At 45.0% G+C, this 18,834-nt stretch overlaps 1 protein-coding gene across 1 annotated transcript in view; it reads left to right on the top strand.

The window, feature by feature from the left end:
- DGCR2 (DiGeorge syndrome critical region gene 2) overlaps window positions 1-16,672 on the top strand; it is a 31,910-nt gene extending 15,238 nt beyond the window's left edge. Inside the window, exons 2-10 of the mRNA XM_029285273.1 lie at window positions 834-980; window positions 7,644-7,769; window positions 10,220-10,439; window positions 11,723-11,799; window positions 13,016-13,192; window positions 13,304-13,507; window positions 14,174-14,326; window positions 15,188-15,424; window positions 16,393-16,672. Of these exons, the coding sequence (XP_029141106.1) occupies window positions 834-980; window positions 7,644-7,769; window positions 10,220-10,439; window positions 11,723-11,799; window positions 13,016-13,192; window positions 13,304-13,507; window positions 14,174-14,326; window positions 15,188-15,424; window positions 16,393-16,634 (1,583 nt within the window). The 3' untranslated portion in view covers window positions 16,635-16,672. The remainder of the gene's footprint in view (window positions 1-833; window positions 981-7,643; window positions 7,770-10,219; window positions 10,440-11,722; window positions 11,800-13,015; window positions 13,193-13,303; window positions 13,508-14,173; window positions 14,327-15,187; window positions 15,425-16,392) is intronic.
- Window positions 16,673-18,834: the final 2,162 nt, after the last annotated feature.

Raw genomic sequence — 18,834 nt, 5'->3', positions numbered from 1 at the left:
TGTCGATTGGCACGGCTTCACATTTTTGTTGAAGGGAAAGAAAAGAACAGAATAACAGAGTTGGAAGGGACTTTGGAGGTCTTCTAGTCCAACCCCCTGCTCAAGCAGGAGAACCATATACCATTCCAGACAAATGGCTATCTAGTCTCTTCTTAAAGACCAGTGTTGGAGCTATCTAGTCTCTTCTTAAAGACCAGTGTTGGAGCACCCCCAATTTCTGGAGGCAAGTCGTTCCACTGGTTACTTGTTCTCACTGTCAGGAAATGTCTCCTGAATTCTAGGTTGGTTCTCAATTAGTTTCAATCAATCAATCAATCAGAATACAGCTGGAAGGGAGCTTGGAGGAAAGCTAGTGCTGTAGGCTGGATTCTTGAGGCAAATGTTTCCTGATAAGATATTTAATGAAAGGAAGGAGAGATATTGTGAAGGTGTTAATCCTGGCAAGGTTAATACTAGCTATTGGACACGTTTCCTGCAGAATTTGGTGCACAGTTCTCATCTGAACTAAATTACACAGCCCACGATGCTTTAGCGCTGAAGCATTTTGGAGCCAAAGTCAGTTGCAACTTCCCCTGATCCTTGCTTCACAGGATCCAGAAGAGCCACCTTCTGTTTGCCTCTGCCCTGGGAAGGGAAGTTGAGGAGGGGTAAGGCGGGTGAGAAAGCAACCCAATCAAAACTTCCTCCAGTCATGTGAAGGATTTGACGTTGCTGTCTCCCTCCCTGCTCATCCCAACCGTGGGATTAAATCACATTCAATTTGGGCATGCTAGCTAGCTTCAAGCCGGAGGGATTCGTTGCGGTGTTGGTATTCCTTGGTTCGGAAGCCTGAGCAACCTTCTCCTTGTCTCTTGCAGAGATGCGTTGCAATCCCGGGCATTTCACTTGCCGCAGCGGTTCAGTCCAGTGCATCCCCTCGAAGTGGCAGTGCGACGGGTGGCCCACCTGTGAGGATGAAAGCGATGAAATTGGTTGCCCAAGTAAGTGCCCTGAAAGAGGAACCTAGAACGTAAAGCAGAGAACCCTAGGGCTGGGAAGAACCGTGGAGGTCTTCTAGCCCAGGGCTATTTCAACCAGCGGTACGGGTACCACCTGTGGTACATTGGCAACTGGCAGGTGGTACGCGACCATCCTAGAAAAGTTAGCCATGCCAGTCAGCTCTCCCTCCCCATTCCTCCCCAATTTTAATAAAGTTTCACTCTTATAGTCCTATTCTTGCTTTTTAACAAGAAACGTCCCCAGACCGAATAATGTCTGCAGAGCCTCTTCTGCTCCAAATGGCTGACCAAGGATTGTGTTTTCTGCCCTTTAGAGGCAGGAAATGTGAAAAGTTTACACAAGCTCCAAAGCAAGATTAATGGTGCTTTACAAGCCAAGAACTCCACACAAACTCAGAAAAACAAAGTCCCCTTTTCCAGTTGGTGTTTTGAACCCCACCCATTAAAATCGGTGGGTTTACCCCTACAAATGCTAAGTGTGGTCTTCAGCCTTGCCCACCTTTTCTCTAAAATCCAGCATAAAAACACTGAGATGAATCAAAGCTCTGCTTCCTATAAGTGCAGCTGAGTTATTGTTATTATTTAATTGCCTTTGACTGAAGCTGAAAAACCAGAATGTTGAGTGATATTGGCAGAGAAGAAGGCCGCAGAACAAAGTTTCATATAATCAGAGTGGCCAATAAAATTACATAAGAGGCATCTCTCTCCCTCTCCCTCTCCCTCTCTCTCTCTCTCTCTCTCTCTCTCTTTCTCCTTCTCCTTCTCCTTCTCCTCCTTCTCCTTCTCCTTCTTCTCCTTCTTCTTTTTTCATTGTCGGCTTGTGCTTGCTGACTTAGATTCTTGTTGTCGCCATCAGCCTTGTCTTCATTCACCTAATGGAGTCGGTTTTGGCAGCCCTGATTTCCATCTCGATTTGAACGAAAGCGTGGTTTTCTTGACGTTCCACAAAACGGTGTGCAATTGAAACGAACGAAAGCAGAAGGGCACGTGTGTGGCTCTAGCTGCGGGAAGTGACTCATTTTGCATGGAATGTATAAGAAGCCATCTCATCTTTGTTGTTCTGCACTTTTTCTAGAATCTCTTTTTTTATAGCTTTTTGGGTAATCTATACAAACTAAAGGAGACCATTGCTGTTGTTCTGGGGAAGTTGTGATATTCCAGAACGATGCTTTGTTGCCTGCGGTCGCTTCTCTTGTCGATAAGTGTAGTTCTTCATTGGCCTCCTTAGCGTCTGTTGGAGACCTAAATTTGCTGCCTTTCGTTACCTTTTCTCAGATGAGCCAGACTTTCAGTCGGTTTTCATGCAGGCTGCTTTGTTCGTTGTGCCTTTTTTTTCCTGCACCTCTTGCAAGCCAAAGAATTTAATCTACTCGGGGTCTTAACACAACCGTTGAGAGCTCCTTCTGACAGTTTCAATCTCCGGCACTCGTTTAACTCGCTGCTCCCAGCCTCGCTCTTTCTATATAACCTTTCTTAGGGTTGAGCGTCAAATTCCTTTACAATCTCTTGAGAGCCAAATTAAATCAAAGCCTTGGAACGACACAGCCTGTGGGGCCAGAAGAAGACCCTGGCCTTTGCATCAAACTCTCCTTCCCATCGCCCCCTCCCCATCGCCCCTCACCCAGCGGATTTCCAGATCTTTGATCTACTGCCCTGAGAGCAGGACGAACGGCATGCTTGGCATTGCTGCAAGGATTTATGCACCAAGCAGCCCTGGAAGGCTTCAGCCCCATGAAACGAGGCTCAACTGCTTTGGAGGAATGAATGGCTCAAAGGCCAGTTCCAGCAAGAACACCCAAGCTTCAAAGCCTCAAGGCTGTTGGGTATTGCCGCTGTGGGTGTGTGTTTTAGGAGTTTCTCAAGCCTTTTCTTCGGCAGTGGGAGGGAAGGGTTCCGTTTTGTGCTGACTTGGCAACCACACGTTTAGCTGCTGTGCGCCCACCTGCAGTCCAGCAGCCCCTGTTTAGAACCTCCTGCAGGGAAACAATTTGGCTAAAAGCGACATTTTTCTCTCTTGCAGCGTGTTGTGTAGAAGGGAGAGAAGCGGCCGTTAGGAAAAGATATTGTATGCAGTGCCCTGGGTTATTTAAAAGTAAATCAGTTCTTTTCTTCTTCTTCTTCTTCTTCTTCTTCTTCTTCTTCTTCTTCTTCTTCTTCTTCTTCTTCTTCTTCTTCTTCTTCTTCTTCTTCTTCTTCTTCTTCTTCTTCTTCTTCTTCTTCTTCTTCTTCTTCTTCTTCTTCTTCTTCTTCTTCTTCTTCTTCTTCTTCTTCTTCTTCTTCTTCTTCTTCTTCTTCTTCCTCTTCCTCTTCCTCTTCCTCTTCCTCTTCCTCTTCCTCTTCCTCTTCCTCTTCCTCTTCCTCTTCTTCCTCTTCGTCGTTTTGACTAAGCCAGAGTTGGTTGGCTTTACACAAAACTGTTAGGGCGACAGAGGACTGCAAACCACACCATAACAGCTCGGCATGACCTGCGATCTAGGGCTGTTGAAAATATGTTTGGAATCTGAAGTATTTTGAAATTTTAAAATGTTTTGCTTTTGAGCTTGGGGGTGTTTGGACTCTTTGAAGCCCTTCCAGAATAATTGAGAGAACCTGCTTCAACTTGAAGCAATTGTTTCAGCCTCCAAGGAGAACATCCCAACCTCAAAACATTCCCCTTTGGGATTTTTTTTTGTTTGTCTGTTCCTAGCATGAGCCCAGCTATAGGTCTTAAATTTGTTTTCCTCTGGAGCCCATGCTAGTTTGAAGCACATGTACTTATTAATAAAGGAGAATATTTGTAGCTCAGGGTTGACATGAGGGGTCCTTGGTGCTCTCTGAGCTTGGTGGTTTTCTTGAAGACATTTCATTATCCAAACTAGGTAACATCATCAGTGCTAGAAAGGAATGGGGTTTGGAGAAGGAGAAGCAGAAGCAGAAGCAGAAGGAAAAGGACTGTGGGGTCCTTGGTGCTCTCTGAGCTTGCTTCTTTTCTTGCAGATGTTTCATTAGCCAAACCAGGTAACACTATCAGTGCTAGAATACAGTGGACTAGCACTGAAGATGTTACCTAGTTTGGCTAATGAAACATCTGCAAGAAAACAAGCCAGCTCAGAGAGCACCACAGGTACTTAGGCATGCAATGCATATTTGCAGGTCCACATTTTTTGACCCCATTATCTGATTTCTTTCTGCTTAAAGGAAAAGAAACAACAGCAGAAGCTCTCTCAAAACCAAGCAAATATTTGTTAGATCCTCATTGATAATCAGATATCAAATTGAGAAAAAGCCAACACAGTCCTAGGCAGCATTAATAGAGGGATAGAATCAAGATCACGTGAAGGGTTAATACCACTTTATAATGCCTTGGAAAGACCACACTTGGAATATTGCATCCAGTTTTGCTTGCCATGATGTAAAAAAAGATGTTGAGACTCTGGAAAGAGTGCAGAGAAGAGCAACAAAGAGGATTAAGGGGCTGGAGGCTAAAACATATGAAGAACGGTTGCAGGAATTGGGAATGTCTAGCTTAATGAAAAGAAGGACTAGGCGTGACATGAGAGCAGTTGTCCAATATTTGAGGGGCTGCCACAAAGAAGGGGGGGGAGGGTCAACCTATTCTCCAAAGCACCCGAAGGTGGGACAAGAAACAATGGATGGAAATGAATCAAGGAGAGAATCAACCTAGAACTAAGGAGAAACTTCCTGACAGTTAATACAATCAGTGGAACAACTTGCCTCCAGAAGTTGTGGGTGCTCCAACACTGGAGGTTTTTAGGAAGAGATTGGACAACCACTTATCTGAAATGGTACAGGGTTTCCTGCTTGAGCAGAGGGTTGGACTAGAAAACCTCCAAGGTCCCTTCCAGCTCCTGCTATTCTGAGAAATTTAACACTGACTGTGGTCACCTCCATGAACTGTTATTAACACAATCCCATTTCCTCATTTCGGCAATTGATTGTGGAAATAAGATGGCATTCTCGTTTTGCAGGGTGCATGTAAATAAGTCAACCCAAACATCCCCTTTCTTGACACTTCCTATGGGGGGGGGATCATACTGGTTAGGGGCTTTTCAGTCATGCATTTAACTCTATTCCTCATTCTTTAGAAATGGTTTTGTTTTTAATTGTTGAGGTCTCCAGTCTTTCAGTTCTCCATCCCTGTGGAACAGTTTTTAGTTGGCTGCCCCTGAGCTAAATTTTGCGGGGTCATTTTTTTTGTGTGGATTATTATTTAATCTAAGGATAAACTGCCCACAAACCTCACTGTATCTCCCAGCTACTGTATCTCCCTTTAAAAAAACTCTGTCTCTGTGGAAGCTCTACTGAATTTATAATTAATTATTGTAACTATGATTATGGCCTATGACCTATTACTTGCTGTTTATATGTACACTGTGAGACAAATTCCTTGTGTGTCCAATCACATTGGCCAATAAAGAATTCTGTTCTGCTCTACTCTACTCTACTCTAGTCTCTACTCTACTCTACTCTACTCTACTCTACTCTACTCTACTCTACTCTACTCTACTCTACTCTACTCTACTCTACTCTATTCTATTCTGTAATTCTATTCCATTCCATTCCAATCCAATCCAATTCCATTCTCTAAAGTTTTTTTTTCCATTCTGTTTCTTCTTACATCACACTTGTTAGGATATTCACTCATCCATTGTGATTCAGAAGCCACTTTGCTCGGACCTCTTGGGAACTGAGTCACTATCTAGGTATCCTCTTGAACCTGGCCTTAATTACAGTCCTTTAACTTGACAGGGAGGCTATGGAAAGGATATGACAGTAGGGGCATGGCAGATTGTGTAACGATTGGGTCAGCAGCTTGTTCTGTTGTTAACATGAGTCTTGGGGAAGCTGAGCAGATCCCAAAGGAAGGCTCCACCTTGATGCAATGGCCAGCCATTGTCATTCAACTTCAAAAGCTTCAGTGACTCATAGACACTTAAAAACCCAACTAATCTTCCTTTTCTTCACAACAGTTTCTGTAAATAAAGTGAAGGGTAATCAGTGTCAACTATATTGTTCATGACCCACTTAATGGCCAGGTTTGGGCTGATTTGGTTTGCAGTGTTGAGCATAATGACTAAATCCGAGTTGAACCCTCCTTAAATGTTGGCTGGCTTTGTTTGAATTTAGAGTTTATTTCCAGGTTGGTAAAAGTGGTTCCAGAGTCCATCCATGTTTGCTTACCCTGGCGGGATTCTGCCTGTTGACTTACAGGCGGTCTTTGCTTTACAACCCAAAGTGAGCCCAACATTTCTGTTGCTAAGTGAGACGTTTGTTAAGTGAGTTTTGCCCTGTTTTACGACCTGCCTTGCCACAGTCGTTCAGAGAATCCCTGCCGTGGTTAAGTTGGGAACCCGGTGATTCTGATTTTTTCCCCGTTGACTTTGCTTGTCAGGAGGTCACCAAAGGGGATCCCCTGATCCTGCAAAGATCCTAAATATGAGTCAATTGCCAAGCATCTGAATTTTGATCACCTAACCACGTGTGAATCCTGCAACTGTCGTAAAGTGTGATAAACGGTCGTAAGTCACTTTGATTTGAACGGTCACTAAACAAACTGTTGTAACTCGAGGACGGCCTGTACAGTTTCTCAAGCTGAGAAAGGGCACAATAATTAACGTGACAAAGTCTGTCTCAAAACATTTCCTCTTAGGAATACCTCAACAAATACATAGATTGGCAGATTCTCTCTCTTCATTTAGGTCAACCTACCTCCACAGTCTTTGAAGTGCGCTCGCCCACTGGTTTGGAGCCCAACAATTTTGCTGACACCAGCAGAGTGATAAAAATTGTTTTAACATCCAGATAACAGTTTGCGTGTATCCCCTTTTATGTCCGTTATTATGGGCTACTAAGGAAAGCCAAGGTGTTTTAAAAGAACCCCGGTACAGAAGAAATAACACGGGCGAAATAATCTCACATTTCTTATCAAACAGAGAAGGGTAACCGTCAAAAGGACCAGCTGAATTGATCTAACCTTTGTATTTTGTCCACTTTCCAAGGCCCTTTTATGTATTTTCACGAATCAACACAAATCATAGGCCCATGGTGTCAACGCTGCTAACATCGGATGATTTTGCTTTGACAACATATGGGGATGCAACCATTTTCCTTCTTGTGTTTTACTCTTAGAATTAGAGTTAGAGTTAGATGATGTTGGTGGGAGGAATGTGCATGAGAGTTTAGCTAGACATAACAATACTGGACCTAGTGTGTGACCCAAGGTTATTGTAATAAGAGATGATAAGAATTGGCGGGCTGGAGAAAGGGAGGGAAAGCCTGCATTTCAAACTAATTGGAGAACGTGATTTATGACTATAAATTAGAGGAGGGAATTGTGCTTTGATACTATGTGCTCAGGGGAGGGGAATTCAGAGTTTGGCTTTGACTATGTACATGCCGATGCTATGCTACTCGAATAAAGATTCTTTAAGGTAAACAATGCCTCGAAGTTCTTTGAAGAGTTTCATCCGTCGGAACCATGACACATTGAGCATTTTAATAATAGATCATTCTAAATTAATTCTTTTCTGGGGAGGAACTAACGGTTAAATTAAATTGGGGTTAAATATGAAGAAGAAGAAAAAAAACCCAACCTCCTGCTCAACCTTGCTTACCTGAAGCCTCCTTTCCTTACCTTTCTCCTAGATTATACAGGGGACCAACGCATTTATCACGGGAAGGAAAATGTGGATTCCAGGCACAATCGTGGAAGAGGAGGGGACACGACACGCTTCCACACCATCAACATGGCACAGCCGGTTCGATTCAGTAGTAAGTTGCAGACTTGGAAACAAGAACTAGATCTTGAGGGCCTAAAGAAGAGCCTTGACGGACAGGGGGAAAAGAGCTTGTTACCAAGGCAACGCTCAGAGAAGAGGGGATTGAGCTTAGGCCAGTGGTGGCGAACCTATGGCACGGGTGCCAGAGGCGGCACTCAGAGCCCTCTCTATGGGCACGGGCACCGTCGCCCCATTCCTAGGCCTTCAGCTGGGTTTTATAAAACCTTTTCGCTTTAGGCCTCTGCTGCCGTGTGCAAAAAAAAAAAAAAAGGTTCAATCAATCAGTCAATTTCAACTTCTCGCGGGAAAAAAAAAGATCTTGCAAAGTTGGAATTGATTGAACTTTTTAGTCCCACTCAGTCTGCCGTTACCACCGCAGCCACGCCCACCCAATGGGCCACACCTCAATTGGCCACACCCAGCCAACGAACCACACCCACCCGGCACCTGACGATGCATAAGTGGGTTTTGGGTTGCAGTTTGGGCACTTGGTCTCTAAAAGGTTCGCCATCACTGGCTTAGGCCAAGAAAGTAATTTGAGAAGTCCCTCCCTAGTTTTCCTAGATAAAGCAAAGGGGAAGGCATGTTCAGACTGGGAAGACCCCATTACTACAGCTGCTACAATATAAGCCATCCTGACCTAGATGGCATTGGCTTCTTAGTTTGGATCACTTGGTTGGTAGTCCAAACTTCCTCATTATCAGGGTGGGCCTTTGGTTTAGGGCAGAAGTGTCCCAAGCTTGGCAATGTTTAAGACTTGTGGACTTCAACTGCCAGTGGGGAATTCTGGGAGTTGAAGTCCACAAGTCTTAAACGTTGCCAAGGATGGATATCTTTGGTCTAGGGGTAGGGGTCTAGGGGTAGGCAATGGGTGGTCCACTTTTTTTGTGGATTGAGACTGTACTCCACACTCGGATAGAATCGGCAGTACAGTCGCCAAAGGGCTGATGTAAAAGTGGGGGGAAAGGATAGCAAATATGGACGGGTAGTCCTCATTTAGCGACTGCCTCATTTAGCGATATTTGCAGTTACACGGCTGATGAAAAACTAATTGGCTAACCGGAACTCACATTTACGACCTTTGCAGGTCCCGTAAAGCAAAGGAAAGCTGATGCACGACATAAACCTTTGACCTTAATGACCACTTTGCTTCACCACCAAGTTGCTGGTTGCAGCTGTGGTTGCTAAACCATAAATACATACACCCTGCCTGTATGCATGTGTGTTATTTACTCAATTTATACAGCGGTGTATCCTGCCTCTAGATAAGAAGACGCTGCTTCTGACTTTTGTGATCAGAGGAACTTGGGAAGGCTGTACTAAAGATACTTTGGGGGGGAGGTCAAATTGAGAGGTCTCAGTGAACATTACTTATTTTGTACAGTACTTGCATTAAACGAAACCTCAAAAGGAAGCGATTCCAATTAACTTTTCTTAGCAAGATAATTGCACAGCGAACTGTTCTTGCTGTTCATTCTTTTAAGGCTGCAGATAAATCCCCCTTTTTTATAGTGTAAAAGCTAATGCAGCTTGGCCTGTCTCCAAAAGATATCGCAAGCCATTTTCTTCCTTGTGCCTAAAATAAGCAGAAAATAATGTCTTCAAACGAGAACATCCGCCTCAATCCGATTAGCGGAGGCAGAACAATAGGTAGAAGGAAAGGGTAATGGACTCACGGATGTAGAAGCTGCTCTGGATTCTGAATGGAGACTCAACCCGAAGGCCAACGATTTAAAAAACAAAAAAATCTATTTGCATGGGGGGGGGGGGTGTTGCTTAAAAAGAACCTTGCATTTAAAAAATAATAATAATAGACATGCGGAAAGGTAATTGAATCAAACCATTGATCCATCCATCCAGTTCGATGCTTGACTCAGCCGAGGGTCAGCAGCTCTCTTGATTGCTGTACACCGTGATCCGGTGGGGCCTTGCCTGCAATTAAACCAGCAATATTGGTGCACAAAAATGAAGGACTGGTTTTAATTGGCCAGGAAAGATAAGATGGGCAGCCGTTGTCTTGCAACAGCCTTGCCTCGTCAGAGATAATTCCAAATAGAATCTGCATGTTTTGCATTTTAAATCTAGACCTTTTCATTTCAGGCATGGTCGATTTTTTATTTTTTTTTGAATATAGGCAGTTTTAGAATGACGTTGTGTACAGGAAAAGCCTTCTTCTAAATCTCTTTCTTTGCTAGATTTGAACTAAGCCTAGTGCAGAGTTTCTCAAGTTGGGCAGCGTTAAGGTGGCTGGGACTTCAACTCCCAGAATTCCCCAGCCAGCCTGTTGAAGTTGAAGTCGACCCATCTTAAAGTGGCCACGGTTGAGAAATTCTGGCCCGATGTCTTTCGGAATGGCTAAAAACATGCTTTTTTTCTTCTTCTTCTTTTGGATGTGTTGAGGTCCTAACTGGGTGGGGAATTGTTTTCCCTTCTCTCTTTCATGTTTCCTAGGGAAATGCCCATCAGGGTGGCACCACTACGAGGGCACCGCCAGTTGCTACAGGGTGTACCTGAATGGAGAGAACTACTGGGATGCTGTACAAACGTGTCAGAAGGTGAATGCTTCCTTGGCCACCTTCACCACCGACCAGGAGCTGAAGTTCATTTTGCAGCAAGAGTGGGACTCTGAGGAGAAGAGCTTTGGCCGGAAGGATCAACGCCGGTGAGTGTGCACGGCATCACATTCAGCATTTCATTTTTGGGGGAGGGGGGAAAACACCCCACTTCTTCTTTTGGATTTGGGATGGGTGTGTTTCATCCCTTGGAGAGGAATTCCAGGGTTCCCTTGGAGATGTTGAGGTTGACTTCCAGAGCTGCTGTTGTCAATGCCTGCATCCTGTTTGTCAACATCAAATTTAATAATAATAATAATAATAATAATAATAATAATAATAATAGTAGTAGTAGTAGTAGTAGTAGTAATAATAATAATAATAATAATAATAAAGTTGGAAGGGACCTTGGAGGTCATCGAGTCCAACCCCCTGCCCAGGCAGGAACCCTACACCATTTCAGACAAACGGCTGTCCAGTCTCTTCTTAAAAACTTCCAGTGTTGGAGCATTCACCGCTTCTGGAGGCAGGTTGTTCCACTGGTTAATTGTTCTAACTATCAGGAAGTTTCTCCTTAGTTCTAGGTTGCTTCTCTCCTTGATTAGTTTCCATCCATTGCTTCTTGTCCTGCCTTCAGGCGCTTTGGAGAATAGATTGACTCCCTCTTCTTTGGGGCAGCCCCTGGGATATTGGAACACTGCTATCATGTCCCCCCTCGTCCTTCTCTTCATTTTGTCAGCTGCCACCTTATGCTTGCTTGTTCTTTGCTGCTATGTGGTGACAGACTGTCATGAATGGTGGGAAGAGGGAATGAAGGGGGGAATGCTTGGGGAAATGGAAGTAAATTCTGTATCTCCTCCAGATGCTGCCTCAAGGTCACCCAGCTGGAAGAAGGAGGGGACTGCCTAAAAAAAAACACCTTGCATGAACCTGATTGGTTACATTGGGGTGGGCAATGAGAGATATTTTAGGGAGGGAAAAATAGAACTTGGGAATGTCGGCATCTGATTCTCAATCCTGGCTTTGCAATACTGCAATACATTTGATCTCGAATAAACAATAGTTTGTCCAGAAATGGAGCCAAGGATTGTTTCTATTTAGAGGTTTAAGTTGGGGCAGGTTCGACACAAACCTCGAACAGGTTTAATTTTGCCCTCCTCACCCTTGAAGTCATTTTTTAGCATTGAGCAGTGGGTCAAATATATTTATCTCCTCTGTTACACCAGAGAAGAGTTTGGATATAACAATGAACCTTTGGTGCTTATTTCGCCACATTTCGAACCTGTTTCTCATGTTATTTCTGTTTTTAAAATTTGCATCAACTTTCCAATGCAGTCTTATCGTCGTTGAAGTTTACAATGTCTTCCCCCCCCCCCTAAATTTCCAACTGAAGGTTTTGGGTTGGGTACCAGTTTGTCATCACCAACCGAAACAATTCCCTCGAAGGCCACTGGGAAGTTGCTTATAAAGGTAAGTTTAAAAATCTGAAATCTTTCTTCTCCTTAAAACTAAAATTAGAACCTTGTTCCTGCCATTTGAATACACTTTTATGTCTCCTCGTATATTGAATAATTTCCTATTTCTGTTACATAAAGCATTAAGTAACCTGGTATTAGCTTTGAGGGACGGGAAGACACACCCAAGATTTCCAGGGAAAAAACTGAAGCTATAAACTTTAGGGGGAGTGAGTTATAAAAATGTGTACACTTAAGGAAGTATGTATAAGAATATTTTGCCCACTAGGGGAAATGCCAGGCTTCCTAACGCAGAAACCAAATGCAAACTAGTTAATGTATCCTTGATTGGGCTCCTTGGTTTTCTCTGAGCTTGGTTGCAGACATTTCATTACCCAGCTAGATAACATCTTCAGTGCTGGGAGTCGGCTGTGCGGAATGGAGGAGGCAGTAGAGAAGGAGGACGACTACGGGGTCCTTAGTGCTCTCTGAAATTCATTGTTTTCTTGCAGACATTTCATTACCCAACTAGGTAACATCATCAGTGCTGCAAGGGAGGGAGATTTGATCTCTGCTTGTAACTCCCTTCTAACTCGGATGACGCTCCCTAGTTGGGTCATGAAACGTCTGCAAGAAAACCACCAAGCTCAGAGAGCACCAGGGACCCTCATTTCAACCCTGATCTACTAATATTCTCTTCTGTTGGTACCAATAATAAGTGTCAGGCTTAAGAGCCAAGAACAACACAAGGAATTCCTTCAGAGTAGTTATTGTTTCTGGCCTATTGACAGGAACCAGGTTAAAGCTCAAATCTGCATGACTATTAAATAAATCCTGTGTAAGGTTAGGGAGGGTCCACCCTGGCTCTCTTCCTGTATACCAGATATTCCTGGCTGAGCCACCTCTTTGCTCCTTTCAAAAGATTCCTTCCTTCCTTCCTTCCTTCCTTCCTTCCTTCCTTCCTTCCTTCCTTCCTTCCTTCCTTCCTTCCTTCCTTCCTTCCTTCCTTCCTTCCTTCCTTCCTTCCTTCCTTCTTCTCCTTCCTTCCTTCCTTCCACACACACCCTATAGCCCTGGCCGTTCTCCCACCACATTGAGGAAAGTGAGAAACCGAATCAAAGCAGCCTGGATCCATTTGTTTAGCTTTTAAGTATTTTTCCAGCATACGCCCAAAACGGATGGCACCGCAGAGCGTGACCCCAATCCTCTCTTCCTCTCTTTTGTCATTTCAGGATCGTCCGAAGTATTTCTTCCTCCTAACCCTACTTTCAGCACATCTCTCTCTGAAAATGAAAACATCCTCTGTGCCCAATTTCAGTGCTCCCATTTCCCGATTCTCCGGCACCACGGTTTTCACAGCTGGTACGCCGAGAACTGCTACGAAAAATCCTCCTTTCTTTGCAAAAGAAGTAAGTCCCCCCCCAATTGATAAACCCGCTGGATCAATTTTGGAACACCTCTGAAGAGAATTGGCCAAAATAAAGATGGCTTTTTCCTTCCCCTCCCTCTCTCCGTTCCAGGCCAGACGTGCGTGGATATCAAAGATAACATTGTCGACGAAGGCTACAATTTCACCCCTAAAGGGGACGACCCCTGCTTAAGTTGCACATGTCACAATGGCGAGCCGGAGATGTGCGTGGCGGCCTTGTGCGAGCGACCACAGGGCTGTCAGCATTACCTAAAGGATCCCAAGGAATGCTGCAAATTTACCTGCTCAGATCCTGGTAGGTCTGGCTTCTCTCAAAATCCAATCTTTATTGCTGTTATAAAGAGCATAAAAGGGGTAAAGTGCAAAGTGTTAGCAGTTTTAAAGCCTAAAATGAATAAAATAGAGGGAGTTAAAAAAAACTAACATAAAACTAATGCTGAGGGAGTCAGCGTTGTCTGAAGATACTTCCACGGTCATGTGGCCAGCAGGATAAATAAATATACATAAAAAGCGAGCCAGTTTGGTCTAGTGGTGAAGGCACCAGGCCAGGAGCTGGGAGTTGGTGAGTTCTAGTCCTGCCTTAGCCTGAAAGCTGGTTGGGTGACTGGGCCAATCATCAAGAGATGTTGAATTCTAGTCCTACTTTAGGCATGAAAACTGGTTGGGTCATTTTGGGCCAATCACCAGGAGGTGGTGAATTCTAGTCCCACCTTAGCCACGAAAGCCGGCTGGGTTACTTTGGGCCAATCACCAGGAGACTGAGTTCTAGTCCCACCTTAGCCATGAAAGTTGGTTGGGAGACTTTGGGCCAATCATCAAGAGATGTTGAGTTCTACTACTACTTTCGGCATGAAAGCTGGTTGGGTCACTTTGGGCCAGTCACCAGGAGACTGGGAATTCTAGTCCTGCCTTAGGCATGACAACTCAAGGTTGTGGTCTTCCCTCACTTCCCCCCTTGCAGACGGCAACAGTTTGTTCGATTCCATGGCCAGTGGCATGCGCCTCATCGTCAGCTGCGTCTCTTCCTTCCTCATTTTGTCCCTCCTGCTCTTCATGGTTCACCGGCTGCGACAGAGACGCCGGGAGCGCATCGAGTCCTTGATTGGAGCCAACCGTAAGTGTGGGTCACACCTTCTCCGAAGGGCACACGGGAAAGTCCCTTCCAGCTCCCATTCTATTCTATTCTATTCTATTCTATTCTATTCTATTCTATTCTATTCTATTCTATTCTATTCTATTCTATTCTATTCTGTAATTCTATTCTATTCTATTCTATTCTATTATTCTATTCTATTCTTTTCTATTCTATTCTTTTCTATTCTATTCTTTTCTTTTCTATTCTGTAATTCTATTCTATTCTATTCTATTCTATTCTATTCTATTCTATTCTATTCTATTCTATTCTATTCTGTAATTCTATTCTATTCTATTCTACTTCTATTCTGCTTAATTCTATTCTATTCTACTCTACTCTACTCTACTGTATTCTATTATTCCATTACCTTCCCTTCCCTTCCCTTCCCTTCCCTTCCCTTTCCCTTCCTTCCTTCCTTCCTTCCTTCCTTCCTTCCTTCCTTCCTTCCTTCCTTCCTTCCTTCCTTCCTTCCTTCCTTCCTTCCTTCCTTCCTTCCTTCCTTCCTTCCTTCCTTCCTTCCTTCCTTCCTTCCTTCCTTCCTTCCTTCCTTCCTTCTGATGGTATAGGTTCTCCTGCTTCAGCAGGGGCTGGACTAGAAGACCTCCAAAGTCCCTTCCAGCTCTGTTCTGGTAAAACACCTGTCTTCCTTAATCCCGTGCAGTTTTCTACTGACACAGGAGAAACTTGATTTAAATGGGGGGGGGACCTAAAGCTAAAGAGCAAAAGCGCCACGATTCCGCTTTAAACTGGATGCTTTGTGTGCAGAATGAATGAAACGATGAAAGCGTGACAATGATGGTGTCCACGGGTCTTTTCCTATCCCTGCTTCCCCTTTCACAGTGCACCACTTTAACCTGGGCCGAAGGATGCCTGGTTTCGATTACGGCCCAGACGGCTTTGGAACCGGACTCACGCCACTGCACCTCTCTGACGACGGAGAAGGCGGGGCCTTTCACTTCCACGACCCACCTCCACCCTACACCGCGTACAAATACCCGGACATCCAACACCCAGACGACCCACCGCCACCTTACGAAGCGTCCATCAGCCCAGACAATATTCTCTGTTCTCTGCCAGGTATCTTTATCTGAATTCTTGCCCAAGGGCCGTCTCGTTGACCTCGGCTTCAGCCTTTCCCATTCAGGTCTCAGTAAAGGGTGACGTGACATCTTTGGTGCTCTCTGAGCTTGGCTGCTTTCTAGCAAATGTTTCGGTGCTGAACTAGATAACTTCCATCTGTGCTAGAAAGGAGTGGGATTTGCGGAGTGGTGGTGGTGGTGGTGGAGGAGGAGGGCTGTGGTGTCCTTGGTGCTCTCTGAGCTTGGTGGCTTTCTTGCAGACATTTCATTACCTAACTAGGTTACACGATCAGTGCTAGAAGGGAATGTGATTTGCAGAATGGAGTGGGAGGAGGAGGAGGACTTTAGGGTCCTTGGTGTTCTCTGAGCTTGGCTTTCTTGCAGACATTATCTAGACATCAGTGTCAGTCAGGAGTAGGATTTGATCTCCGTTTATATTCTAGTGGCTTGCCCCGTCAATGTTGGTGAGATATATAAACAGAGACCAAGTCCAACTCTCTTCTAGCACTGATGATGTTACCTGGTTGGGTAATGAAATGTCTGCAAGAAAGCAACCAAGCTCAGAGAGCACCAAGGACCCCATAATCTTCCTCCTCCTCCTCCTCCTCCTCCTCCTCCTCCTCCTCCCATCTAGTACTGGTGATGTTACCTAGTTGGGTCATGAAACATCTGCAAGAAATCAACCAAGCTCGGGGAGGACCAAGGACTCCTCATTTTAACCCTGAGCTGTTCTCCTTTAGACCACTCTTCCCCCCCCCCCCACTCCTGATGAAATGCCAAAATTTCAGCAACGGTGCTACGGGCTGGGGAGTTGGAAACCCACGTATCTGGGGCTGACTCGTGCAATCCCAGGACCCCAATCTTATCAAAGTAAGCGGTAACGATCTGGAAGCAGCTAATGACCTAATAGCAGGAATGCGTTGATTTGGGCTTGATTTTTTTTTGTCCTTTCCTTTCCCTTCCTAGACGGGGTCCATTCTCAGATGGGGCCTAACACTCAGCTGTCCTTAGGGAACGCCGACACCTCTTTGCCGCTGCCCGACGAGCCTCTCCCTCCTTCCGTCGGCCCGTCCCCCTTGGACCTTGAAAACTCTGCAGACAGTAGCACCCTCCTTGTCCTCCCAGACACTCCTTTAAGCGAAAGCACGCTCTCGGAGAGCCTCGGTGGCCACCGCCACAGCCACTGTTCTCAAAATACCATGGTATAAAGGAAACACAATCAAAACAAGAGACACCCCCCCTCTCTCTTAACTGCCAGCCAGCCAGCATTAAATGCCGGGCCACTGTTTGCCCGTCCGATGTACGAGGGGGATTCTGAATTCACAGACTGAAGTGGAAAAATAAAACTCCCCCTGTCTGGCTTTTTCAGATTCTCCTTTGAGTTTAGAATTGTAACATGTCAGCCCAGGCAGTCCTTTTTCCATTCTTACCTTCTCCTCTTCAGAAGAAGAAGAAGAAGAATCAAGTTGTAAAAACACTCTTTGTTTGTTTTTCTATGGAAAAAAGAGCAGAAGACGTGGAGTTTTTAATTTCTTCTTTTTTTTTTTTTAAAGCGGAGGAAAATTATGGATAGATTTTTGGGGGGCGAGGGTGGAAAGGGGATCCTCCATCTCGCCACCCTGTAAAATCACGGAGGATAAAGACCACGCGGTGTAGGAACTTCTGTAATGCCAGGGCGTTAGGAACTTCCAGAATATGGCTGCTCGCTGTTGACTCTCTTGCTTTAACCAGTCTTCGGTTAATTGTCAAGTACACAAGACTAGAAGTTGGGTTCTTCCTGAACAGGACCATCATCCTTTGAAATGTGAGCCCAAGGAGAAAGAGATGGGCAAGTGGGTCCATCAAGTCTTCATCTTCATGTGGCTTCCAGTCCAGGTTGCAAAGAAGAACGCTACGAGTTGATCAAATGCTTGTTTATTTCCTGGAAGTAAGCATCGAGGTTCGAGTCAGATCCGGTTGCTTCGCCGTAACACAGTTTAATACTTAACTGGGTCTTTTCAACTCAGTGAACTTGTATATGAGATTTCCCCCTCCTGGCTTTCTCTACTATAAATCGGGGTGTTGAGGTTTTGGGGGACTGAGTTGGTGTGGGGATAATAGAATTTCCAAGTTGGGGGGGGAAACAATGTGATTGGACCAATCAGTCCACCTTCGATGGGCTCTTTCCCTGTTCATTTTGCTTTTTTCATTCTCCATAGTTAGATGTCAAGCTTTCTTTATCCTGCAGGATTCATCCGACGCCTTATATTTTAACAGGAGACATTGGGGTCAGGAAAACAAAAACAAAAAACCGTGCAGACTCTCAGTGGCCTCACACACCTTAATGAAAGCTGTCCCATTGATCCTCTTGACACATTTGGAGTTTGGGGATTTGGACCTGTTTGGAGATGGGTGAAGGTGGATGCCCTCAGTGGTTCTTGAATCTCTGAGGAGGACATCTGGAAGGCACAGGGGTCTGCCCCCCTAGAGCTTCCACTCGCCTTCCCCACCGAGGGATCTTGCTGAGAACTTGTAAATGCTGAGTTGATTGCAACTGTAGCCAAGGAGTTCTTGATCCATCGCTGGCCTCTTGCCTCCTACGTAAGCTGCCCAGGTTCAGCTAGCAGAAACTTTACTTCCAGTCCTTCATTTGTGTGTTCCTGTTGTCTTATGAAAGGCAGGAAGCCTAGAGGGACAGGAGAAACACAACTCATGGTTCTATACTTAAATGTATCAGGGTGCCTTCTCATTTCAACCCCTTTTCTCCTCCTCCTCCTTCTGCAGTTGCTATCTATCCCAGTCTAATATTGATGGTAGGTTAGCTTTTGGGCCATTTTAGAAGAAGAGAGTTCTAGCTTGGCCAATTAACACTCCAGGTGTCCTCGCAGAAGGCCGCCGATTTAATCTTCCACGTGTCCAGCGATCGCTTGGGAAGACCCCCACCCTGAAACCTTGAAAGGCAGGGATCGCCCCTTCGTTGTAGGCTTCATTGACCTTGATGTGACTCAGTAGAAAGGAAACTCAATTCTGCTTACGTTGGTTGGGGATAATTTGCTTGCAAACAATCACAAATCCATTAGAATCTCATTTTACGGTGCCACAATCGTGCAGCTAGGCCGTTGCCTCTAGACCCTGCTTTCCCATGGAAGCTGTGGTAGATACAGCTGAGGTAGAACTCCACAATTCTGCTTTCCTGACCTCTTAGCTCTTGCCCCAAGGATTTGGAAGTCTGGTTTCAAAAAAGCGGGTCTTCCCACCAACCTCAGAGGCACTAAGCAACGTCTGGAGTGGCCCACAACAATTTTGCCCAGAATGAGCCAGACAGAGGAGTGTGGAAATGGCCACAGGACACTGGAGGGAAAACACAAGTCTTGTGGATTTGTCTCTCCCTCCCACTCTTGACTTCCTTTCCTGCCTCCCGGCTTTCTC

Source organism: Protobothrops mucrosquamatus, unplaced genomic scaffold (genome assembly GCF_001527695.2).
Source record: "Protobothrops mucrosquamatus isolate PMUCROS unplaced genomic scaffold, P.Mucros_1.0 scaffold1461, whole genome shotgun sequence".
NCBI classification, from domain to species: Eukaryota; Metazoa; Chordata; class Lepidosauria; order Squamata; family Viperidae; genus Protobothrops; species Protobothrops mucrosquamatus.
This window is presented reverse-complemented; position numbering and strand designations above follow the sequence as displayed.